We start from the raw sequence: 27,268 nt of genomic DNA, 5'->3' as shown, positions 1-27,268 counted from the left end.
ATACTTAAAAATAAAGATTTCTGATGATCTCTGATGTTTACTTAATTGAGGTCCTGGACTCAGTGATTCACAGGGCACCAAGACCTAGAAACCCAAACTAGGAGCTTTTCAGTCCTGTCAGCTATTTCTTATTAATGATTGTTTTAAGACTGAAGCTATCACAAGCATTGTACAGGCCTCAACATTCTGGGATCTGCCACAGCTGAAACTGTTACATTCCATGAAGAAAAGAAGAAAATGTACAGGGCCTAGCAGAGGCTGAAGCTGAACAACAGATAGTCATACATGGACAAGCTCTGTGGGCCTCACAGCTCACACATGGGGGTATTAAACCACCACCGAATATCTTTTTTTTATTAAAGACACAGCACAAGAAAGTGAATTAATTACAGCCTCTGACTCATTATTCTTTAATCTTGCTATAATGAGGGTAATATTTTTGGTTATTGAATACAACCCCACCTACTCAAAAAGCAAGCAGCAGTTGCCAGCAAGATATTAAAGCACATGATAATATATTATCCCATTATATAGTTATTCACCTACATAATCCTTACATTTTGGAACTAAATACATTTCAATGAGTGTGTCAACATGGCCTAGTAATTTAGATGTTTCCAGAGATGATCACCACCAAGAGGAGCCCCTGAAGAGGGAATGTTAGCTCCTCCCACAGCTCCGGGACAGGTCTTCCATACCTTGAGAGGTCATTGAGAAGACTAAGGACATCCTGGAGAGCATCATTCCCAGCAGCCTGGTTGCCACAGCACTCAGTGGCTCGGGCAAGATGGTTAGTGAGAAGGCTGGACACCTGACGGGCCAAACCTGAGTGCACAGCCTCTGTGGAGCCACCTTCAGAGTTAAAGAAAGAAGAAGCATGAGGAAACCAAGGGCAAGCCGGTCCTCTCCTTGACTAATTTTTATCTTGCTCAATGTTTCATTACCTATCTAATTAGCGTCTCCTCATTAGATAATATCTGCACATAAAAAAAGTTTACTTGAAAAATCAATGCTGGGGGGGAGACATTAATCTTAATTAAAACTGAATATAATTATCCGTATATAATAAGGAACATACTTTGATGGATAGAAAAATCAACATTTTACTGGTGATAAAAACTTCTTGATTTTTTTTGTCTCTTTTTTCCGTGTCCGGCAACGGATAGCAACCCTCAGTGTCGCCCCCGTACCGGACCGGGACCGGCAACGGGATCGCAACCCTTGGCATTGCCCCTGCGCCTCGCTCAGCCAGTGAGCGGGAACCGGTCTGTATGTGGGATCCGAACCCTCAGTGGGAGCGCCTCCGCGCCTCCCAAGCGGCGCACCAGCGCAGTGCGCCACCGGGCCAGCCCAAACTTCTTGATTTTTTAACTCATATCTTCCTCTTCTCAAACACAATAAAAGACCCAAGACCTTTCCGGATCTTTCCACATTCCCTATAGTTCCAGGACCACACCCCCCTCCCCGTTCCCAGCATCTCTTGTAAAAGCAACAAAAAATTATTTGTCATTTCCTGAACTTCCCATGCTCTTTTGGATCCCTGAGTCTGCAGTTTGTTCTGGGTTCAAGTCCTCTTCATCTTTCAAGAATAACTTGCATGTCACCTTCTCTAGGAAGCTTAACCTGATCTTCAGCACAGCTTGTCACTAGGAACCTCTGTACTCCCACAGCACTTCATATGCACCTCAAGTCTTGCACTGACTACACTGTAATTATTTGTTTATTGGTCTATTTCCTCTGCCAGACCATATTTCTTAAAGGGAGGAACAATGCCATATTCATCTTCTGCCTGGCATATACTATGCTCTCAACACATAAAATGCATAGTAAGCAAGTTACATACTTGGTATTACAGGAAAATTTATCCTTCAAGTTTACTTTTTAAATTGAATTGATCACTATAAATGTAATTTGGGAAGAAACATCATCTTGAAAATGCAACTGAAAAACCACTTCATAAAAATATTTATTTTGAGACTGTTAGCAGTGTTGACATGAAGATAATGAAAAAGATCTTTTCAATGTTCTGGGCTTACTGTACTCTTCCAGGGTGCTAGGATATCACTTAGTGTCCTAGTATAGTCAGTGATAAGTTTTCATAGAACCATACTGATAAAAAGCCTGCATGAAATCTTACGTTGATTAAACCCATCTGATTATGTAAGTTAATAGAACCTTTCTCCACCCTCTCCGCCCCATCCAGTGCAAAAGCATAAACTAACACACCAATAAAGGAAAGCAGGGAGCTCTAGCAAGCAGTCCTGCTTCTCACCTTCTTCCTTCTCCCACTCGACACAGCGGTTGGCGAGCACCTGGAAGGCGGCCCAGGCCATAGTGGCCACCTTCTGCTTCTTGGTTTGCTTCTCACTGGAGCTCGACTCGGTCTGACTGCTCAAGCTACACAGCCGATCCATGAGCTGAACCAGGCCGCTGCGTACCAGGCACTTCTCTTCACTCCTGGCAGAGGGGCACAGGATGTATGAAATAAATATATTTATTTATTATTATTCCCCTCAGGAAACTCTTACGTAAAAACTCAGATAGCCAAAGGGGCATAAAACCTGTTGGTCTGGGTCTTTGTCTACAACTTAGGATACTGCCGTGTACAATTAAACACAAAACTATTTTCTTGTAATGATGATTTCCTTCATAAATATGGAACTTCACATTCTGATTTGTTCATACAGATCAGCAAAGTAAAAACTGATGGAATTAACTCAAGGTTGCCATAATGGGAAAAATTATATTATTTTATCATAAGGATATTCAAAGAATGACTCCATGAGCACTTCACATCTTCAAGCTGTTAAGTAAACTAAGAGAGGAAATAAATGTGTGTATGCAAAAGATTTCTTCCAGATATGTAAGTAATTTCCTAGAGATCTTTTAGTTTTCCTCAAACCTCCTTATCTTCACAGTGCAGTGTAATCCTGCATTTTTTCATGTAGGAACTCAATAATAAGAAATTTATATAGGAACTTTATGTGTTGTTGGAGGAAAGCTTGTTTATTCATTGGATAATCCAGGCAAAAAAATCCACATTTTTAAATTAAAAAATACTTTTACTTAATTGACTACATGTATTGTGCTATAACTTACATACAGTAAAAGGGCTTTCTGTGCTTACCTGGTATAAGGTATGGTACATAAGAGTCCGATGCTATTTGCACAAGCAATAGGGTAACGAGCACACAAAGACACGACAGATGTCATGGTCTCGCCAAAAGCCTCCTGGACCTGCTCAACCATCCCACCACATGTGAGTTCTTCAATTCTATGAATCAGAAATCAAATCTCAGGCTGAATCATGTCAAGGATAGTGACTGTGACTAGGAGAATGGAAGAGTTCTTTTGAGAAACACAGAGTGTATAGATGGACTCAGAACTGAAGGGATCTTGGAGATAATCATGCTCAGTGTTTCCCAAACCACAGAAGACTATTACAAGGCAGGATTTCTAGGTGTTCCTCAAACACAATGGTCCACACTCAAGAAAAGTCTAGGAAATCCTGGGTTAGGGTAAGTTAAACAGGGTTCTCTACTGCAGGACTTTTCAGAGCCTTTAATAAGGATAAAGTGCATTGCTTCTCTAAGAGCAGAGGAATGGTATCCAACATTTCCCAAACATATTTGATAATGAAGTAATTTATTTGTAACAGGACCACAATGTCCCATGCAGCACTGAATACTGTAAATGCAATTTTACTGTGAAAACCAAGGCCCAAATGGATTAGCTAAGTGTCTTTTTCAAGTTCACATGCTAATTATTAGTAGAGTATGAGAGCCCATTTGATATGAAATTACTTTCCCAATGTAAAAGCACAACATGAGACTGATTCTATGGCAATTAACATTAGTTAATAACTGAAACTATTAGGATTTATCTACAAAGATATGCGACACAATATTGTTTATAATGGAAAAAATAAATAAAACTAAGCTTGGATTTAAAAATAGGGAATTGGTTAAATAAAGGTTAAAGAGTGCCTGGTTTACTTGGTTTCTTATTCATTCTCTTTTGAGAGTTTATAGTTTCACTTGAAAGGACTGTGGATGTTGGAGAGTTTTACCTATTCGAAAAGACCAACTTGGACTTAGCAAACTAACCTTGTGATTAACAACACAATTTTGGCTATCATATGAACCTAGGTTTGAATTTTTGGCTCTATCCTCTCTTACGTGACCTTGGGTAACTTACTTAACCATCTAAGGGTTTACTTTTACTGTCTGAAAAGTGGGAATATAAATACCTGCCCTGCAGATTTGTTGTGAGGATTACATGAGGTAACACATGTGATTACTACAGCATGTCCAATGCTCAATAGTGAGATTTTTGAATTAGAAACTTGACAAGGGTTTTTTCCCCTCACGATACTCAATTATTCTGGCAAGGAATTTCATGTAAGCTTCTGAGACAACAGTGTAATGTATAAGCTCTGTGTCCTCTGGACAATCAGACACTAAGCACCAAGGAGCCTGCAGTGCTGTAAGAAGTTCATTGAGTATGAGGAGGGGCACCTGGCAGAGACTGAGCAGAGTCAGTGGAAAGTTTGGCTTGTGATTTTGCCTGTTAGCCAGTTTTGGAACAACTGGCTAGCGATGTGTTGAGACACCACTTTTATCCCAGCCCTTGGTTTCAAGATCAGTACTTTGCCAATCTTTATGCTCGTTAAGCAGCACCTTGATATTTGCAAACAAAAGAAGACAGGTTGAATCTATAGTCATTAATTTGTACTGAAAACATGCTTAACTATTTTCCTTCCAATAAAGATTTTTTTTAATGATAAAACATTAAAGAGTATAGTGGCAGTGATATACTTTCACTAAAAGTACTATAGCAGATATCTATGATATGAAAAACGTTAATAGATATTATCTTAAGATGGTGGATTTACAGGTGGTTTTTATTTTATTCTTTAGAGTTTTCTGAATTTTTTCAAATTTTCAAAAGATGACATTAATAATTGAGGGGAAAAGGAGTGCTGCTGCCAGTGTTATGGAGAAATTGTTTTGGAAGTAAGCTGTGGTAATCATTAGTGCCACTCACTGAAGCTTTCCTTCTGGACATCCTGTGGGTGAGTGGGCATTTGACTAGTCTGGCCAATGAGCCAGAGCTCTCACAAGGGGACTGACAGCTCTCAAGATGGCCATCTCCTACTCTATGTGATTTCCACGAGCCAGGATGGACCCATGATAGACATGAATAAGACCTAAAATTTCATCTTTCTTTCTTTTTTTTTGTCTTTTGTCTTTTTCCGTGTCCGGCAACGGATCGCAACCCTCAGTGTTGCCCCCGTACTGGACCAGGGACCGGCAACGGGATTGCAACCCTCGGTGTTGCTCCCGCGCCTCGCTCAGCCAGTGAGCGGGAACCGGTCTGTATGTGGGATCCGAACCCTCGGGTGGGAGCACCCGCCGCGCTTCCCAAGCGGCGCACTTATCCAGTGCGCCACCGGGCCGGCCCCTAAAATTTCATCTTTCAAGCCACTGAGATTTTGGGGTTGTTTCCAAAGAACAGCCTGATCTCTCCTGATTGACATAGAAATTTCTCAAGATATTCACTTCTGCTCTTAGTTAACACATTTTCCTCTAGCCACTGACTCTGCTTGTTCACCACAATTTCTCTAAGAATTGCCAGGAAGCACAAGCAGCCTCCAGCAGTTCCAGACTTGGACTTGTAGAGAAATGACTTTTCTATTTCTATTCAGAGATCTTTGAAGTCCAATCAGGAAATTGCAAAGAAAAACTCCTCACAAATAAGTTACAAAACCTTTTTTGAAGGTAAACTCGGTAATTACATTTTCAGAAATTAATACAGTAAAAATAATTACTAAAGTATACAATATAGGTAAGAGAATGCTGATTGCAGCACTGTTGTTAATGCAAAACCAAACCAAAACAAACACAAAAAAAGAAATGTAGAAAGAAAGAAAAAATAACAAATGAATCTATGTGTCTATCAGCAGAGAATGAGTTAAATTTAAATTAAAAAAAGGTCATCCATATAATGGAGATTACGAAGCTCTTAAAAATGATAAAGCAGACCTATATGTATTGACATGAAAAGACAGACCTATCCAAGATATAATTAGCAAACCAACCATGATTATAGAAAGGCAAGTATAATATAATCTGAATTAAGTAAAAAAAGCTTATACATATCCATACTTACATATGTTCAAAGAGAATTAAATAGCTATCTATGCATGATACAACAAGCTCTTGATGAACAGAGTAGAATTTAGAAGGAGATGGTGGGTAAAGAGACTTTTACATCCTGCTATATACACTGAGTTTTTTACAAAATTATGTTCTACTTCTATAAAAATACACTATTATAGGGGAAAACATTAGCAAATCCACTGCCTATGTTTTGATCTCAAGAATAATCTTTAGAATGGCTTTTGCCCATTCTAGACAAAACAGTATAAACTAATAGAAACAACTGACCTGGGTCCTCCCTGAAGGACCATTGTCACTGGACCTACAAGGTGAGTCACTCCCCCAACTCGCACGGCAGCTGTCAGCAATTCCCGCATGTGCACCAGGGCCTGCTTGCGAGTATTTCCCCGTCGCCACCTTGTCTGCGCAGCCAAAAGAAAGCTGCTGGAGGATACCTGAAATGCATGAGACGAAAGTACACCTGACTCCTGCTGTCAAAAGACCCCTCATGCTGGTAGGTGGAGATCTGGAGTCTGCAGAATGTGACGTACAGCTTGATCAGGGTTGGTGCCGATGAAGGCAAACAGTTGCCCCAGCAGGACGCTGTAGGTGGGCTTGTCCCTGCTGTCTTCAATGGCCAGTGACTGCAGGAGTGTAAAGGAGCTGCTGCGGTGGCTGGTCACATGGCGACGCCTACAGTGAAAACAAAACAGCGTCAGATCAGCAGGACAAGAAACATGCTCAGGGAGTTTGATAAATAAATTTGGTTGCATGTGGGAATCCAATCCTGGCCATTAGTCATTTACCTCTGATTTGCTCTAGTAAATTCCAAATCTTCATTACCAATCATTTCCAGGTCAGAAGGAGCCGACATGCTGCGAAGAAAAACAGGCTGCCGGACAGCATGAGATATCACCTTTGTTTCAGAAGCTGATTTACAAGCTGGAAAAAAAAAAAAGGAATTAAAATGTTAACGTTTCTGCTATCCAATTGGTAGGGAGTTATAGCAATGGCCAAACATAACATAGAACTACCAAACAGTCTAAGAATAACTTTGTTTTCTATCAGAGTTCAGCCACCAATCTAGCTAGCAGCATACTGACGATTTTTAGGCCAGTTTTTAACCTAAATATTAAGATAAAAATTATTTTTTAGCTTCGAAAATTAAAATCTTTTTATTAAACTAGTTTTCCAAAGAAAGGCTGAAAAATTCATTTAATTTCATAGGTATTGATGTCACTCCAATATAAGCATTCTAAAAAGCAAGAGAGAACACAGAAAGTAATTTCTGGAAGCACAGATTTCTTAATTCAAATCAATCCAGATCCATTTTTTTTTCAGAGATCATCTTTGTCCCCTTCCTTAATTCTAGATTTATTTAGCTGACTTACTGCCATTGGGTGAAACCTTTGCTATAGTTGGTGGGAGTAAATATCACACTTGAGCTGGAATATGACTGGTCTTCCTATAAGTTATTTTCCTTAACCTTATCCAGGAAAACAGTTGTTTTATACAAGAATGCTCAAATAGAAGATAAAAGCACGGGGTAAAGATCAGCTAAGAAAAAAAAGATGTTGAGAAAGTAGTGAAAAAGTCATTTTGTGTCTGTCTTAAGAGTGGTTAGACAGCTGAAATCTAAAAAAATTATAATTTTTGAAGATGTTGTTATCTCTTGGGATACTAATGGTTCATTATCTCTGAGGTCAAGAGCCTCTTGAAAGGCATCACTAGCCTTACTGGGTGGTCAAGTCTTTATATGGAACCTTTTATTAATCAAGGCCCTATGTGGCTAGGAGTATGGTATGTAGAGTGGACCGTCTTGGCATGTGAATATACCACACATTTAGCACACATCTCTCTCCTAAATCTGTGTCTTCCCCTGAAGTTCTCAGGGAGTGGCTAATTAGAGCGGAACCCCTGGGAGTTCTCCTAGACTTCTCATCCCAAGAGAGAGGAGCCTTGGGCAACCAGCTAGGATGAAAACAAGTTTGCCTGCTTCATACTGTCTATAAGGCAATGGGACTAGATAACATGCACTCTTTCATTCACAAACATTATTTAACTTTTTCTCAGGTTAAGAATAAATAATTCTGGACTATGTCCAATGTTATGGATCCTGTCCTAAGTAAGAAAACTCACTGATTTTCCCCAGAGATGCATTTTCAGGCTAACAATAAAAATGTGACCTACAAAAAGTTAACTCACAGATAGTCATGCCAGAAGTTTCCACATAATTACTAAAGATGAAATGCAAAGTTGACTTCAAGTAAAGAGGAAAAAATGATGCTTTGCAAGATCCACAATGTTGACTATCTAATTGTATGTTACTATGAAATCTAATTATACCTGTTACTAAGTGGAAAGCCATTAATATATACATGTCATATATATAAACTACACACAAATACATGTCATTGGGTTCCTTATGTGAGAAAACCTTAATGAGGCATCAGGTACCACTGATGCTCAGTTAACTCACAAAGCACCACAGGAATTTGATTAAAAGTAAATACTTTCTCTTGACTGGAGAAGGTAAAAGGTAAAATAAAAAATGCTGAAATTTATTTCAATAAAAGAATAATAAAACAAACTGCACAGAAAAAAAAATGCTGAAATTTCCTTTTTTCCTTTTTAGGAGTACCCAAGAGTAAATTTTTAAAAAGTAGCTAATGTATGTTTTACAAACAGACTAGGGCCAGAAGCCTGGAAGCAGTACCTGGTGTTTCCGCAGGGGTCCCCGAGATGCTTCTGGTGAGGCCCGACTGGGCTGCAATGGTGACATGCAGCAACAGCTCAGCACGGTTCATTAAACTCTTCACTAAAGTCTTCGTTTTAGCCAGTGAATGCGAGGGTTTCTGAATAAGAGAATTCACTTCTTGTAGGAACTTCTCCCTATAAAGCAAGACTGATGTGCATTTAGTTGTTCTCTAGTTTACCAAAGACATTAAAAAAATAATAATAATTACAAAGGATAGGAGAAGATAAAGGAGAAACTAAGCTAAAGTAACCTAATAAACATTGCTCACCTCTCCCCTTTCCCCATCCAAGGGGAGCAGTGTCATAAACTTTGGCCACTTTTGGTTCCTTTTTCTTAGTTTCAAATGCCTATGCTAACTTTTGATGGTTAAAATCAAAATTTTCAATTTGCCCAGTGAGTTCTGATTCTAAAATATTTAGTGAATGCACAACATTAAAAAAAATATCTATCAAGAGACTAGACCTTTATAATTTGTTCTAAGCATCAAGGTGATAAATTAGCCTTAATAGTTATTAATATCACTAACCTCAGTGATAGGACCATGTTTTCAAGATCATTTCCATCAAAGGAGACTTCCTTCATTGAACACAAAAGTTCTAGTTCTTTCATTTTGTTCTAAAGAAGGAAAAATCAAGAAAAGATGGTATGTAGGATCTGCAAAAACCAAGTTTTACTGTACATATGTTGAAAAGAACAGAAAATTTCAGGGAAAAATTACCAACTTTGCTCCATATTTCTATGCTTGAAGCATATTTGTAAGTTATTATTTAATACTTTAATAATTAAAAATGGTATTGGCTATTTTCTAGGGATTTCTTTAGGATTTATAATTCCGCCTGGTTTATGTTTTTTAAGGCTTGAAGGCAAAATGTGACAATGATGACACCTTCTTTAGATTTCCTATAAAATTATTAATCAGTTAAAAAACAACTTAATGGGTAATTATAACTTAATGGGTACTTATTTATTTATTGTCATGTTGATCTAATCAATTTTCTTTTATCCCCTTTTAAAGAATGGGTACATTTTTGGAGTGTGCAACATTTTAGGATGTGACATTATTTTATCTCTCTTCACACACACACACACACACACACACACACACACACACACACACACACGGTATATGCTTTCGCTCTATAAATGGCAATGCCCCGCTAATAAATCATACACTTTGCTCACCTCATTAAAATGGTAATCATAAAAGAAAGGCATGTTGTTCTCCAGTTTCCCCTGCATGGCATCATCAACCTCACTTTGCCATTTCTGTTCCAGTTCTGCAACACTCTAATAGGTACATTAAAACAAAACAATGTATAAATAGGTGCATAATAAAAACAAGTGCAATCTGTAAATTCAGATATTTTAGTCCTAATAGTAATTGTTAAAAACTTAGATCATGTTTTAAACTTCTTTACGTTTCCAGGAAAAAAATTATTTACAACAGTTATAAGAGAAATATAAATGCTTTAGCTTTCACTTACCTGCAGCTGTCTCTCCATGGCATTGAGTTTCTTAAAGGTCTCTCCCATAATTTTACACAATAAGTCATATTCCTCAGCATGTTCTTCTTGATACTGGAAATTTATTAGGGACTGCAGTGCATCAACCAAGTTCAAGTGCTTAATGACACATGATACCACCATTTCCTCCATCACGTCTGGTTGAATCACTTCTCTGTGATTACAATGGAAACTGGTCAGGTATATGCCATGCTCTCAGCTTCCTGATACTGTATTTTATAAATTGAAGAATGTAGGCTTTGATTTAAATATATTAAATATTCACCACCCCTCCTTTATTACAACAGAGTTAAGAGGCATGAATATTATGATGGCATTGTAGGAATCTTATGATGCCAAATAATTTAGTATCTGAGATGATAAAACTGATACTGGCTGATTAAACTGAAAATCAGAATTAAAGACTTTATTTTCTATGTTTTGTATATTTTAAGGTAGAGACACATTAGAGCTGAAATAGGTCTAAGGCTAAAAAAGATCCTCAGCACTATTTGTCTTCTAGTTAATTTTATGCAGTATTATGGCTTGTGGTATTTAGTGCACATGAATGTTGGGCTGGAAATCATGGTGTTTTCTTCATTTCTTTCATTTTAAATTTCATCTATCCTTTAAATTTTTCTCTCTGAAATGGCCAATCTTGCCTCAGAAGGCAGAGGCCTGCAAAATAGACTTATTTAAGCCAGAATACCACAAAGACATTTGTAACTATAAGAATTCACATTCTAGATTAAAGACCCCTCATCATTTCTCTAGCCATAAATAATAAAGAATTGTCTCTAGATTCTACGGAAATCAAAGTAGATGCAGACTACTAATAGAAGATCAAACTACCCGAGAAAAACCTAGAGCTTGTCAAACTTCAGTGTGCATCAGAATCACGTGGAAAACTTATTAAGACACAGATAACTGAACCCAATCCTCAGAGTTCCTGATTCAATACATGTGAAATGGAGCCCCCAAATGAACAAGTTCCCAGGCGATGCTAATGCAACTGATTAGAGAACCACACTTTGAGAACCACTGATCTGGACTACCACCTGGTGGGCTCTCGAGAGTACTCATTTAATATTTATTAAGTAAACATAAAATTAAAGGTTCGTTTGCTAGATCACAAAAAGAAATACGCTCCTTTCAATTGTTTAAACATTTTTTTCTTTTTGACGGCTGTTTAAACATTTTTTTTCCATTGGGAAAAGTAAAACACTACATAGCAACATACTTTATACTTGGTCTAAATTGAGGTCTAGCACGCCCAGAAATTTCCCTGAGCTTTATCATGATTCCTGGAGGCAGCCTGATCCGGGGCAGGTCAAAGTAGTTTCCAACAGGAGGCACAAGGATGTCAGAGGGGTAGGTGAATTCTCTGTCTTCCTCTATTGTCAGAGGCAGTGGAGAGGGGCTCGGAGTAAGGGCAGGGGATATCACGCCATTGGCTTCCACCTGCCACTGGCACCTGAGTAGACAGAAAAGAGGCTCTTTACTTCCTCTCTTAGCAAGATTATTGAAAAGCTACTTGAAGTTTGCTGATACATCAAACATGCGAAGGCTCACATTGTGTGTTAAGTGTTTACTCAGGAAATCTTCTCCAGAGGCTCAAGAAAAATGAGCATGATATGAAAGTACATCTTTAAGAATCTATCTGCTCCCCAACATTTTTTAGGAAAACTTCTGAATATACCAAAAAACTGAAAGAATTACATGGCTAATATCCATATACCCACTGCCTACATTCTGCAAGAAGCATTTTGCTATGTTTGCTTCGTCACACATCCTTTTGGGGATCCTTCAATTTAATTATATAATATTTGGGTTGGGAAAAAGCCTTATGCAGCTCAAAGATGTAATTTAAATTAAGTAAAGTTAGGTCCAGAAAGCACTATGGTGTAATTTTCATCTTATTTCTTAGACACAATGACCCTCATGAGATTGTCAGGCGTTAGGCACAATCAGCTGGGAAATGTACTAAAAGTAATTTTCCACATTAAGTCCTTTTTCCTTTGTGGGCAAAACTAGCTCAGCTGGAACCCTTTTGTTACCTTTGTAAAAGTTTGGACCGTAATAGCTCCTGACAGGCTTCTTCTTCTTTGGTAATTTCTGGTCCATTGTACAGGATTCTTAACATGGAACAAGCTAACACAGACAGACCTAAAGCCAGGTCTACCAGAAAGGGCAAGCCTCCCGAGACATCCTCTGAAGACTCCTACAATGCAGAGAGGGGTAAACCACACCGGTCAGTGCTGCATTGCACTGCACTGTCCCCAACCACAGAATTTCACAGAGCAACATGTAGTGTCAGTTCTATGCAACACAAGTACATCACCCAACATCATGAGGCATGGTGGCACTGGAATGACCACAGAGTGAAGTCTCAACACAATTCTGGAGAGAAAATAGCTGATAAGACTCCATATTAGCAACAGCAATACTCACATGTTAGACGCCTAGATTCTTTGGATAGCTTCCTCTCTGCTGTGCCTATCTAAGTATAAATCACTATTTTGTTTTTGTCACCTCTATCCTGTGCTCAAACTATGATGTTGTCAGTGATTGCACTGATTGATTAAAAAAATATTTATTGAGTGCCTTCTGTGTATCAGCCATTGTTCTAGGTGTCTGATACATATCAGAGAACTAAACAAAATCCCTGCTCTCATGGAACTTACATTCTAGCAGATAATTCCACTCTAGAGACACTTAGCTTAGTTAAACTTAAGCAACCTCCAAGTCTAAAATATATTTTTAAAAGTCAGGCAGTTAGAGGGGCTGGCTAGTTAGCTCACTTGGGAGAGTGTGGGGCTAGTAAGAACAAGGTCATTGTTTGGATCCGCATACCAGCCAGCTGCCAAAAAAAAAAAAACAACAAAAAAAACCCAGGCAACTAGGGGGGTTAGTAGAACTCCTACTACTCTTAAAACCCCAAATGCAAGTGCTTGCTTTTATTAAGTGTTCGAGGCTTCTTTGCCCTATGGAAAGATGCTGGAGTCAGGTTACTACCCCATACTTTGAAGATATAGCCCCTTGCAATGAATTATTTCTCTGCTGCTGAATTAATTTTAGGTAACAGGTAGTTTTATCCTGTAAAATGACTACTAAGTGCTAGTAGTGTACTACCTCCAAATGGAAGAGACAGATGAAACAATGGCTCATATTTTTCCCTGTTTCCAAGGCAAATATGATGTATGTGACCAAGGCACATAGGAGAAAGTACATCTTGCCTACAGCAGTGGTTAGATTCAAATACCTGAGCGCGAACTGTGCAGGCAAAGCCCCACATAGCTTTATCAGGAGTGTTGTGTTCACGGCCACTTCTCATTTCAAAGGAGAAGGTAACTGTATCTCCTTCCACCTTAAAATTTAAGGGGGGGAGGGGAAATGCACTTTAAAAACAAGACACACAGTTTTCAAGAAAGCAATGAATTTCAGAGATTTATTTTCAAAAGGTCCACAGCAATATTTCCCTCTTTTTCTCACTTGCTTTTCGAGTCAAATTCCATCCCCTCTCATTTAGAAACCAACCTTTTAGGTGTCTCTCCTGATCAGGTAGTCTTTGGGACAAGGCATCTGTGAAACGAACCACGATTGCCCAACAGCAGGATCAGAGTAGAAGATTAATCAAATCTTGAGCATAATTTCTAATAAATTTCTCAGATTTCTATTCTTTCTACCCTCCCCCTTGCCCCTTCCCCACCTCACTCTTGTCAGTAATGACAAGTACTCTTGCAACGCTGACTGTGTGTTGAAAGACCTTGCTCAGCATTTCAGAACCAACTCCATGAGTAAGAAACAAAGGGCAGTAAATCAGAGAACAATTACAAAGTGTTGCGGTGATCTGGATTTGGATGCATACACACTACACCCCTGTAGGTAGCTTACTATGTATGTACTTACAGAAGTAAGTAATGTATGTGAAATAAAGGCTTTGGGAACAGACTTTGGAGACATTTTTAGGTTTCAATGGGCATTTCAGTTCATATTTTAGGCAGATACACAGTAAGTAGTTCAAGAGTTCAGATTGCAAAGCATGACCCTAATCTCATCAGTTTGAGAATGAATCATTACTTTTGCTCCAAAGGCCCAAATATATTTGAAAACATTAACTCAACACTGTTAAAACTGCAATGGCCTTGTGGTTCTAGACTACTTATTAAAAGGAAGTCTATAGACAAAGTAAGCTGAAAGAACTAGCAGTCCTTTTAAAGAATAGGGAAGAAAATGCTGTGACAACCTCTGTCCATAGAGTAAACTGTGGAAGGGATACCAGCTCTGGAGTGGAAAGGGGTCTTACATCTTATAAGTGAAAGGAGGGTCATTCTGAATAGAAGTGAGTTGACAGGCTTGGCAAGGTGGCCCTACCTCAACGAAAGCCCCCCATGGCAAGTTTTCTGGGATTATAGTTAGTACTTGGACCCATGAGGAATGTAAGTTCATTTTTCTTTTCTAGCAAGCAATAGTGACTGGATACCATACCTTCACCAAATCTTTCGGCCAACCAGTTCCTAAGACACTACGGCTGCCATATCCCAGTGTATTGCCTCCATACTCAGCAACCTTCCTACTGTTTGTGTTAGGCCCCGCATATATCACCAACTTCAAAACAGAAAATATACTGTTAGACTGTAAAAGAAAAACAAAAACAACATCTACAAATAAAAAGGCTGCAAAAAATATTTGTTTAAAAATACATTTATAACCAGGCACTTGTGTCATTAAAATATAACTAATATTTCCTGATTTTTTAGGTATAACTGATACTAGTTTGGATGCAATCAGCCATTGGTATTTACAGGGCAGCCACAGAGTAATAACAATGATTAAAATAAAGAGCATACTTATGATATTACCACACTAATTGGTTTGGGAACCTCACATAAAAATAGTTATACTCAGCTACTATACATAAATATTTTTGAAATAGCTATTATAATCCTAATTATTAACATATAACTCACTGATAACAGGTACAGTTTGACCCCTTAAGTCCTCCCCCAAATTTATGAAGTCAGCAAATATAGATGGAAAGATGGTTATATCTAACACAACAAAATCAATGCAACAACAAAAAAATCAATGAATAAATAAGGATTTTTAAAAATGCAACAAATTGAAAATAAGCCATATGTTCTTAGAATATTGCCTAATGATATAAAAAGAAAATGACACAAATATGGGCCAAAAAGGGCGCTGCATCTTCTTGGGTCAGTTTTCATGTATCAATACTTTTCTTCAATAAAGGCTATTTATTTATATCCAATCGACCAACTTTCTAATATGCAAGAGAAACATTTATAGCTCATTTGGCATTCAAATACTTCCACTGGAAAAATAAAGCTCTGGCTTCTGTAAATACCAAATCCTGTCTTCTAAGGTGCACTCCGATTGCCTTGTACTGCACCTAAGTTTGGATCTAAAAGCTGCATCTTTAGCCCTAGACGCTTATCATTTTGATTTCTTACCCTTTTGGACCTTTTGCTGACACCAGGCAGGAACCACTGGAAAAGTAAATGTACTTTTATCCATGTAGTTAGCCTCCTTGTGTTCCTGATTTTACACTAATGTCTACTGCAGGCATAAGTTAGGGCATATCAGAAGACGCAAATTACTATTTTTAAAGAAGAAACAAAATGACACCAACTAAAATGGCAACCTCTTCCATTTCCATTTTAAATTGTGACTTCACTTAAACCTAGGAAATGGGGGTAGCTAATCCTAGGAGCTATGAAGTGCAGTAGATTAATGCCAGGAGAGATATTTTTTTGAAAGGCCCACCAGACGCCATCTTCTAAATTTTCTTGCTTCCAGCTAACAGGAGTTTTGGGGACAAATCTTAAACTCCTCGTGACATCTGGGCATCTTCACTATCCTAAGAGATAATGGGGAAGAAGATTCTATAACTTGCCCAGTAATGAGTTTTACCATTTCATATTATGTATAGTAAAGAAGTCCTTTATTTTAACCTAAAAACCTCCCCTGATGAGATTTAAAACTATTTGCCCTCACACAATTCATAGGGAAGAGACCCAACATATAGCTAAAAAACTACATAAAAATAGTACTATAGAGCTATTTTGTATATATAAAGCTATTAGATAATTCTCCAGTTGTTCTTTCATATGTTTCATATCCCAATTTCATTAACCTTTCCTCAGAAGTTCAACATGATGGTTTATAATTCAATAATTATAAATAGTAGAAAATTCTCCAACCCTAAAATGCTTCCTTTTATTTATGACTGTTAAGCCACCAGCTTGGAAACTCCCTTCCTCAAAATCTATGTGGGTCCTGAAGTAGTGGCAAAGAAGAACCAATATTTAAATAAACATAAACCAGATCCTAGCACATCTGAAACCCTTCTAAAAGGTCACCTTGTATCTTCCAAAAGATACATGAGAAGCCCCAAGAACTGGGCAGTAAGACCTTTCTAGATGAATGGACATCACACATCTACAGGAATTCCAAGCCCAGAGGGAAGGGAGGAGGGAAGCAAATGAAAGGGTAAATTTACTTTGACCTAGATCCAAGCTTTCAAAAGCTTACAAAGTACACTTTCAACATGTTATTAAAACATTGTTCTTAGACTGCAGAGTGGTGGCTCTTTAACTCCCCCAATCACTCCCCTTCAAAGGCATTATCTTAGGAGAGTTCTCCTTAGAGATATCTGCAGACAGAGATACTGGTAAGTCAGGAATGGTGACCAGCAGCAAAGAAAAATAAGAAGCATCGAATATATCAGCTAATTCGAGGCAGAACGGATAACAACTCAGTTCTTGCTTACTTTGTCATAGTCGTACTGTGAAGAGCATCTGCTATCAAATCTAAGATACAGGCAGCGAGCTCCTGGGATATGGACAGTTTCTTTAAATTTATAGTTGTCTCTGACAGGGTGGACTGTTTCCACGGTCTTCCCAGCAGCCCATGGGGCAGGAATCTTTAAACCAGTAAGAAAGCCTGGCTCTTCCTTCTCTTCTAGCATTCTAAAACCAGAGCAAGAGGAAGTGCTTTCGGTCAGCAGCAAGGAAAGGAAAAGCAAACATAAACATAGTAAAATACAAAAGATTAAGAAATTGCTCTTTAATTTTCCATAGCATGCAATACGACATTATTGAGGCTTTCAAATGCATATCAGTGGCCATCAGAAACATTAAAAAATTTTCTATATTTAAGGATTTTTTTCTTTTTTGTTTTTAGACACTGTATTTGCATTTCCCCCCTCTTTTTCCAAGTGGGAAGCCCAACGGATATCCAGGAGAAGACTCCACCAATTCTCATTTTAAGTTACTCAGAAAAAAAAAAAAAAAAGAAGATACTGTAAAGGACTTTAAGATCAGCCACTTGTCAAATCCCATAGGATTAGTATCCTGTAAAATCTCCTTTTGTTAATATCTACATGCCAATTGTTGAAAACTCTTTGACCCTACATAACTACTTTTCACTGTAATTTTTACTGGAGAAAGATGCTTTCGAAGGTTCTCTTACCTACTATAATTGAACTCTCAAGGACTTCACAGAGCCTGAGGTGTGAAATACAAACTCTTAAAACTTAAACAGCTCCCTGCGCTCCCGCCGCGGGTTCGGATCCTATACAGGGATGACCGGTGCACTCACAGCGCTCACTGGCTGAGCGCGGTGCGGAACTTAAACTTAGCTTTGTGGAGTTCTCTTATTCTTTCAACTCTGCAGGTTGAGCTGCAGAGCTGCACTGTTCAAAATGGTAGCTACTAGTCACATGTGGTCATTAAAATTAAATTGAATTTAAATTAAATAAAATTTAAAATTCAGTTCCTCATTCATATTAGCCACACAGCAAGTGCTCATAACAACATGTAGCTAAGACTGAAGGTACTGGGCAGCTCAGCCACAAATTTTCATCACTGCAAAAAGCTCAATTGGATAGCATGCTGCTCTAGAGAAACCTAGGAAATCCTTTCTGATCAATTTTTTTAAAAGACAGTTTTGATGACATAATTGACATATAATAAATTGCACATATTTAAATCATACCACTTGGTAAGCTTGAAAATTTGTATACACCTGTGAAGTTTCCCTCTTCCTCTTTGTAATCCCTCTATTCCTCCCCCCAGTGATCACCTTATTTACTGTCTTTCACTACAGATTTGTTTGCATTTTCTTGAGTTTTACATATGAGGACACTGCAAAAAGTTTGTGGAAAAATAGAATTGAAAGATAATATGAAATCCTTCCATGAACTTTTTGAAGACCCCTTGTAAGTGGAATTATATGGTATTGTTACCTGGGGGGACCTGGCTTCTTTCACTTAGTGGAACTATTCTGAGATGCACCCATGTCCTCACATATACCAATAGTTCATTTCTTTTTATTGTGAGTAGGAGTCCATTGTATGGACACACCACAATTTGTTTATCCATTCACCTGTTGATCGACGTTTGGGTTGTTTCTAGTTTGGGGCTATTCTAACTAAAGTTGTTATAAACCTTTACGTACAGGTCTTTGTGAGACCTGTGCTTTCTTTTCTCTTGTGTGAATACCTAGAAGTGGAATAGTTGTGTCATACAGTGGATGTATATTTAACTTTTTAAGAAACTGCCAAACAGTATTTCTGAAGTCATAATATTTTACATGCCCAGCATTAGTATATGAGAATTTCAGGTCAACTTAAACTAATGTCTTGATCCATGGGGAAATTTATTCTAACCTGTTCCTATAAATCTACACAGCAATTCTATAGTTATGTGTAAAATTTTGATCCTGATGTCTTTTTCTTTTCCCGGTTAGATAATCCTTGCTAAAAATCATTGTCATAAAAGGAGTACTAGGCTTTCACCAAAAGAAAATATAGGGCTGGCCCATGGCTCACTTGGGAGAGCGTGGTGCTGACAACACCAAGTCAAGGGTTAAGATCCCCTTACCGGTCATCTTTTAAAAAAAAAAAGAAAAAGAAAACAAAGAAAAGGTTCCTGCAAGGAAATAGCATCCATTACCTCTCATCAGGGAATAGCCTACACTTCTGATCTGATGCACCACAGGGGGAACAGCCCACCTCGGCAAAAACAGGACACTGGGTTTTAAGCAGCAAAGCCGTCTGAAACACAAAACCATCACCACGTCTTAAAGTGCTATCAGTTACCCAGATGATACTAGAGCCAAACTTAGAATTCTCACTTCAATCATCTTTTTACATTTCTAGTCTGCCCTATTAACACTGAAATGAAACACATCGTTTATATTAGTTACCATTAGCTAACAAGGACTCAGGAGACTAAATATAATGGTAAGTTTTTAGTAGTATTGTACATTAGCATTTTTATAGTTGATTGGCAATGTACACTTGCTGAAAGACTGCATTAAATAATTTAGTCAAACAAATAAAATGTTTTCCCTTACTATTATTGTTTATTTTTATGACATGATATTTTTCTTCATTACATCATTATTTCCCTTGGCTTCTGAGAGACATGGTTATGTTTCTTCTGCCTTCGGTGAAAGCATACAGCTGCACTGTGAAAAGTAGCTCACTTTGGCACACCAGGGAGCATACCTGGCTGGTGTAGAGAACCAACTGCACTAGCTGAGGCATCAGGGCATCGGCCATCATCAGAGTCTGCAAATTTGGATGCATCAGGGAGGTCAGTAACACTGGAAGAAGGTGACCAAGCATAGTAGCCTTGGTAACTTGTTCCAAGCCTTTTAACCTACAAAAAGTTCAAGAAAACACATAGCCTAAGCAATGCCCAATCATGTGAAGAAGCAACTGATGTCATCTTTACCTGACAAACTCTTAAGCTGTATCTCCCTAAACTAGTTAGGCACTTACAGTCACAGCAATTCAGTCCACAAATTTTCTACCTTCTACCACTGAGAAGGGAATAACAGAAAGCTACTAATGGATTTCACTTTCAACGTGTGATTTTGCCAAAATAGATTACACACTGCCTTTCACAGCACATTTGAAGCACTTTACAAAAAGGTTCTAAAATGCAATGACTAGTTACTACCAGTAACTTTTCCCCTTGCCTCTGGGGCTGCTGATGGCTGTGCTACACTGAGATTCTGGAAAGGATTCACCTGCTCATAGCTATGAAATATACTCCTGGCCTAGAGAAACGGAGTGTCACATACAGAGGCAGACAAATTTTTTTCCAATTTTTAAAAATTGTAGTAAAATATACATAACATAGAATTTACTCTCTCAACCATTCTTAATATACACTTCAGTGTTATTAAACCATCACCACCATCCACTTTATAACTCTTTTTCTTGTAAAACTCTATACCCATTAAGCAACGACTCTCCATTCTCCTCTCCCTCCAGCCCCTAGAAACCACCATTCTACATTTTGTCTCTACGATTCTGATTACTCTAAGTAGGCAGATTTTAAATTTGTATTTAAAATTACATTCTTAATATCCCCATCCTCTGCTAGTATACATAAAGAAACGGGTTGTGTAAATTCTCTAAGGTTACTTTTAGGATGTTGGTGTTGGAACCAGAACCAGAAACACCACATTTCTCCTGGCCTCTCCCATTAGACTGGACCTCCTCCCCATGGCAGACCTGCACCAGGTGCCAGCAATGGACACTGTGTCTTAATAAGCTCCAATGCAATGCCTATCTGGATTATAGTGTTCTGAGTCCCAACCTCCCATCTACTCTTTGGGAGTGGGCGAGAACCAAGAACAAGGGGACAGACAGGGTTACTGAAGCAAAAATTACACTGCAGCATTGTTTTAGATCAACAGCTCTAATATTTAAATCATCAAAAAACACAGTATGTCACTCATCTCTAAAAGCAAACCATAGCAGAAATTTTAAATGTGAAGGGCTGAGAAAGGGATATATTACTATGAAAGAGAAGTTTACCCTCTATATAGCTCACTCATGTATTTGGAGAAGTAAAATTAGAGTAAAATCTTGAGATACCATGTTGTGTCATCTTTTGTGTAGCAGATGATTATCTATATCACTAAGGCACTTGTTCCTATGGAAAGTATTTATCATAAGGAAACTAAGTGTGTGTGGTGTTGAAGTAGATTAAAATAAAAGGCCAATTTGGGAGTGATGATAGTAGAAGTCCCAAATGTCAGAGATGTCCCAAATGTTGATGACAACCTTGTTTCCCCTAGATCAGAGCTGTTGGCCCAGTCTCACCTAAAAGCACATTAAAAAGTTTGATTACACTTGCCCTTGAAACACTTGCCATTTCAACCTATTCTCACAAAAATCCCTCTATATTAAATAAACATTTGATGTTCTGTTTTAAAAAGATTTCACTTTCATAAGCAAATTTTCCTTCCTGAAGGGTAGCAGGTCACAGTTCACAATCTATTTCCTCACCTCTGTTCTCGGTCTGCTATGTCACTATTAATGAGGGCAGTTGTGACCTGCTGTAGCATTTCCAACACTTCATCACATCCAGTCAGGATTTGGGTGGCAAGAGCCAAAATACTGACCTTTAGCTCCTAGGTAGAAAATATCATAATATTATTTTTAAGCTTAGTGATCAACATACACTCACAATGACAACATGAAATGATGTATTTAATGATGCATTTCCAAATGAAATAATGAGGTGGCCAGAATAAGCCCAGAGCAGTAAATTCTGCTAGGATGGCAAGTAGCAATTTGATTTGAGAGGAAGGTGTGGAGTGCTGAGAGAAATACACAGTATTTCACAGGGAGCACACACTGAATCCCTAGGAGAAAAGGCCTAGGTCCCATCCCATCCAGCACAAGAGAGCTCCTGGTGGCCAGCCCAGAAACTGTCCATGTGGAAGATTGCCTTGGGTGGTATGAGGATAGCTAAAGAGAAAAACAGAACAGTAAAAGGCTCATGTAAAAGGCGGTGAATAAAATGAGACAAAAACACAACATTTTGAAACAGTACAAGTGACCTTTTACTACAACCCATTACACTTAAAACAAGCAAGTTAAAAAATTCAGTTAAAGTAGCAGGCAGTTACAGGTTATTAAACATTAAAAATAATTACTAGAGAGTTCATGGGAGTACAAATACTAAGTAATATGTTAAGAACACTAGTTAATATCATAGGAATGTTTAATTTACAATTATTTTCTACTAAAAAATATAAATTAACTAACTCTTTAGTTGACATTTATGTGTTTTTTATTTTTTCCCAGAAATACTAGACAACTGAGTCTATTTTGCCTTTACTAAGAGTCTTTATACTTCTCTCTGTGCTTTAATAAAGAATTTATCAAATTTAGCCTTTCAAATTGAAAAAAGCCTGTTTTTCATTGTTGGAATTTTCTGGGGTCTTTTATGGTATTATTAAGATATTTCTATCATTAAGAGAAAAGGAACTCTGAACTCAGTAGACAGACTGAATCATGGTTTCCATCACACTAATGATATCGGTGATCATCTACTGACTCCATACCCTGCGGCAGCACAGCACCAGGTATTTACATGGCTAGTCTCTAATCCTCACAGCCACCTTACAAGGGAGAAGTTATTATTCCTTTTTACTGGCTTAGGAACTAAAGCAAGAGAAATTAAATAAACACTATCAGCAATTTAAATTAAAAATTCTTGCATATCTACTGGCTTTAAAACTGATTATATAATGAGATAAATTCATAAATACAAACTAGCAGATGTATGATTTATATGTATATGCATACAGGAGTAAGAAAAGGGCAAACTGTAGTGACTTTTATCTTCAACTATAGCTCCTTCAGTTATTTTTTCAGTGTGTTTAGGTCAGCATTTTAAGGAAGAAAAAAGTTCTTATTGATTTTTCTAATTCTGCCACAAAGATGAAATTCTGTAGAAGAACGCAAACAACAGCCTTCAGCATCTGTCAAAATAACAACCAATGCTATAAAAAAAATCTGTGGACTGCTATAAATGATCATGTGGGAATAAATTATTGAGTTTACACAGAAACTAATTTTAAAATAATTGCAGAAAATAAAATGAACTATAGGTTTAGAAGTTAAATTATTCAATACAAAGATTGAGAGGAAATTATTGCCTTTTTAAAGTTGTTTGAATCAAAAGAATATAATAAACCATCCAAAATGTCAAAATTGTGTAACATATTATGCTCCCAGATTTATTTATATATATAGATATATTCTCATATGTATCTCTATATATATAACTTTCAGGTGCATATGAGATCACTTGTAAGTGCCATATTTTAAAGTTCTTAGAAGATGAAAATAAACAAAGGCACAAAAAGATTGACAGGAGCACATGGATAACACATTATGAGAGTGTCACAGATATGATAACCACTGTGCAATGACATAAAAATGTATGAAATGAGAGGCCTAATATTACCTTTCACAAGAATATAAGTCACATGGTGAATCCTGACATCATAATACACAGAAATTTAGCCAATTAAGCTGTGCTTTACACTCTGGGTAGAAAGCATCGTTAAAATAAAGCTTGGTGTTTACCTGTACCTTCAATGTCTCTCCCTGCAAGGAGTTGTCACTGTCATCATTCTCATCAGGTTTAATCAAAATAGTGTTACTGAGAAGGTGATTCTGAACTGCCATCAGATAGCGCAGGCAGGAGGACGCAGCCTTTAATACAAATAAGGGTATTTAAATGATCGAAACCTTACTGAAAGAAGGGATCATGTAATCCTCATGATTTTAAAAGATTTTGACACGGGAAACAAAAGGAGAAAGTACAGAAAACAGACCAAGTTCATTGCTCAGGTGACTTATTTCCACACAGCTTTCGATACATACTTGGACACATATAACTTTCTGCCTTCTGCCACACAATCCTCACTAATTACTCAGAACACACAGTTAATTACAATTTTTGCCTCTTAACAGTTATTCTCTTCCCCTCCCTCTCAAATGCATCTCCACTACAGAAGGTTCTACCCAAACTCAAAGAATCTTTTGGTTCCTATCAGTCTCTGTAAAACACTGACGGTTTAGAAAATGATGCTAAATTTTAAAATGGGGGGGGGGAGTAGGAAGGGACTCGAGATAAAACAAAAACAACCAAATTTCAGCCAAACAATTTATTGCATCCAGCAACTTAAGCAGGGGGAATAAAGTCTTTGGAAAAAGTATTTCAAGTGGATTTGTCTAGGTCTACATTTCTAGGATAAACACAGTCATCCATTGATTTTCATAAATTATTTTAAGTCTATCTTTGTAAAGTAAGAGTGTAAGTATTTTGTATACAAACACCTCTCAATACAGTAAAATGAAAACAGGGATGACTTGATATATCAATTTTGCTTTCTTTAAACACATTTTTACTTACAGGCACAGTTGAAAGGAGCTTCTGAAAATCATCTTTAGAGACAGTTTGGCACTTGGTGATTAATATACAGGATTCTCGTACAACAATCTTCAGAATGTAGTGTAAAAGTTCATCATTTAGTCTTTAAAATACAGGAAAAATGTAACAATAAAATACTGATGGTTTATTAGTAAAAGGAAAAATTTTATACAATTGGTACGAGATAATAAGTAGAAGATATAAAATTAATTGGTTCTGCAGGCAAATCATCTTACTCAGTAATGATGCTAACAACTAGTATCTTATCTAAATCAAACATACAGAAACAAAATGGTACCCAACCACCTAGTCAAAGTATTTTATAAATAGCATAGAAAACCAGTACCTTCCTCCCCCTCACCAGCTCTAACACACATACTCAGCCTCTCTCACAGAACAGCGATTTGGATGGCACCCTCCACCAAAATTTATTAGATAAGTTCCATCCCTTATTTCTACTAAGTACCCTTTCCCCAGGCCAAAGTTACTTTACTGATAAAACTGAAATGTGGTATTATCAGTTCTTAGGGCAACTGTGGAATTTATTATCTTTCAGTTGATCCATGCTTTATGCTAATGATCATATTAGTTATAACAGAAGACTAAAGTTGATCATATACATTTAGATGCAAGTTAATTACTTAGAAGAACACAAAGAAAAGGCTAGCAATGAATAATATAACTGATGTCACCTGTAATGATCATCCTCATCGCTGCCAAATCGGTTGTTTTGAAGCTGTTCAGCTAAATTGGTTAGGATCACATCCCGCAGTTGGGAGAGTCCACTGTTTCTCTCTCCTAACACAGAACAAAGCTCCATAAACGACCCTGGTAGTGGCACTTAGAAAAGTGATGCTATAAAGAAACTTTTTAAACAAGTAGACTGTCGACAACCTAGGAGTACCAGGCATGTGAACATACACAAACAGCAGCAGCAAAAACTATATGTACAAGCAATCAAACTTTTTTTAACCCGTACATCCTGATTTAAGTGTAATTACCCTCTAGATATATCATATGGTGTGATTTCTAATTCCTTAATGTTGCTTTTAAATGCCAAGTGTCTTAAACATGATACCATTTATTGTTATTGTTCAGTCTAACTTAAAAAGTTGGGTTCTAATGTGTGGAAAAAAACACATTAGAAATCACCAAGAAGTCATTATTTTAAAAATTTGTTAAACATCTACAGTCAGGTACATTATGCTAAGCAGAGGAGACAAAGAGATTTATAAAGCTTGAAGATATAAAAAACATGGTTTTTGCTTTCAATCTGGTTGAAATCTTGGCATATATGCACATACATTTTAAAAATATGCTGGCTAACAGTTATGAAGAAATGTATCTATTATTTTAACATCTGGTTGTTTCCTTGGGGACAAAAAAGACTGGTTATTCAAGGATAATTAAAAAATAATTCTCACCTTCTGTTAAGACCAGCTTAAGTAAATTATTGATTTCAGTTTCACCTGGGTATAAGATATTTAAACCAGAGCTGAAATGACAGAAAAGTCAAATGACAGAAAAGTTTTTAAACAATGTTCTAGGAAATCCAAACTCTAAATATTAAAATTTTTATTTATATTAAAGATGCCAGCTTGATTACATAAAACTCTTAAGTAAGTTTTATCATTAAAAGGCATTTGAACCTAAATGCCTAGTACAATCACTTTCCTGATAAATAGTATCCCTTTCCTCCTCCTATCTGTGAATTGCCAAAATAACCTGAGGCTAGCCACAGAACTGGTTAAACAGAGTTAGTAAGTTATGAAAAATCAAATGTAATCAAGCCAGCTATAGGTACAGATTGTGTCCTGTCCCCCCACCAAATCACTTGAGAAAGGGAATTTCTAATTCTCAGCTTTTCCAGAAGGGCAGCAAGAATGATATGGTCATATGTCACTTAACGATAGGGATACATTCTGAGAAATTTCACTGTTGTGCAAACATCATAGAGTATACTTATGGAAACCTAGATGTTATAGTCTACTACCCTAGGCTATATGGTATAGCCTATTGCTCCTACATGAGTAATGCATGGTGCTATGACATTACAATAGCTATTATGTCACTAGGTGATAGGAATTTTTTAGCTCCATTACAATCTTAAGTCCAGACCACAACTGTATATGCTGTCTGTTGCTGACCAAAATGTCATTATGTGGCTCATGACTTTATTGCGCATGACATCAGAATTTTTAAATTTTTATTCTTTATTGAGGTTTGACATACAATAAAGTGCATGTACTTAAAGCATATAATCTGGTAAGTCAGACATAAATAGATATCTATAAAACCATCACCACAATCAACATAGTGAATATACCCATCACCCCCAGAAGTTCCCTCATGGTACCACATTTTAATTATTGCCTTAATGCTCAATAGAAAGAGATCCAAAACATAATCTATTGTGAAGGAGAAAAATTCTCTGCTATCTATTCTCACCCCTGGCATTTGATTTTTTTTTTTAATACAATTCTTTAAATTTTAAAAAAAATTATTGAAACAATTGATTGTACATATCTGTGAGGTACTGTGTTGAATATCAATACCTGTGTACAATATGTG

The 27,268-nt window shown here is 37.3% G+C and overlaps 1 protein-coding gene across 1 annotated transcript in view; it reads right to left on the bottom strand.

Annotated features, from left to right (window-relative positions):
* HECTD4 (HECT domain containing E3 ubiquitin protein ligase 4) overlaps positions 1 to 27,268 on the bottom strand; it is a 111,580-nt gene that overhangs the window by 65,754 nt on the left and 18,558 nt on the right. The window contains exons 7-28 of the mRNA XM_008583961.1: positions 26,122 to 26,192; positions 25,390 to 25,495; positions 24,680 to 24,800; positions 23,854 to 23,976; positions 21,754 to 21,878; positions 19,957 to 20,110; positions 19,400 to 19,500; positions 17,215 to 17,413; positions 14,910 to 15,029; positions 13,684 to 13,788; positions 12,479 to 12,642; positions 11,662 to 11,895; positions 10,404 to 10,596; positions 10,102 to 10,206; positions 9,446 to 9,534; positions 8,878 to 9,053; positions 6,968 to 7,103; positions 6,713 to 6,854; positions 6,450 to 6,616; positions 3,128 to 3,274; positions 2,273 to 2,457; positions 699 to 852 (exon numbers count right to left, since the gene is read on the bottom strand). Coding sequence (XP_008582183.1) covers positions 699 to 852; positions 2,273 to 2,457; positions 3,128 to 3,274; positions 6,450 to 6,616; positions 6,713 to 6,854; positions 6,968 to 7,103; positions 8,878 to 9,053; positions 9,446 to 9,534; positions 10,102 to 10,206; positions 10,404 to 10,596; positions 11,662 to 11,895; positions 12,479 to 12,642; positions 13,684 to 13,788; positions 14,910 to 15,029; positions 17,215 to 17,413; positions 19,400 to 19,500; positions 19,957 to 20,110; positions 21,754 to 21,878; positions 23,854 to 23,976; positions 24,680 to 24,800; positions 25,390 to 25,495; positions 26,122 to 26,192 — 3,117 coding nt within the window. The remainder of the gene's footprint in view (positions 1 to 698; positions 853 to 2,272; positions 2,458 to 3,127; positions 3,275 to 6,449; positions 6,617 to 6,712; positions 6,855 to 6,967; positions 7,104 to 8,877; positions 9,054 to 9,445; positions 9,535 to 10,101; positions 10,207 to 10,403; positions 10,597 to 11,661; positions 11,896 to 12,478; positions 12,643 to 13,683; positions 13,789 to 14,909; positions 15,030 to 17,214; positions 17,414 to 19,399; positions 19,501 to 19,956; positions 20,111 to 21,753; positions 21,879 to 23,853; positions 23,977 to 24,679; positions 24,801 to 25,389; positions 25,496 to 26,121; positions 26,193 to 27,268) is intronic.

This window comes from Galeopterus variegatus, unplaced genomic scaffold (assembly GCF_000696425.1).
Source record: "Galeopterus variegatus unplaced genomic scaffold, G_variegatus-3.0.2 Scaffold3105, whole genome shotgun sequence".
In the NCBI taxonomy this organism is placed as follows: domain Eukaryota; kingdom Metazoa; phylum Chordata; class Mammalia; order Dermoptera; family Cynocephalidae; genus Galeopterus; species Galeopterus variegatus.
The sequence above is the reverse complement of the archived record's forward strand: the minus strand, read 5'-3'. Positions and strand labels throughout refer to the sequence as shown.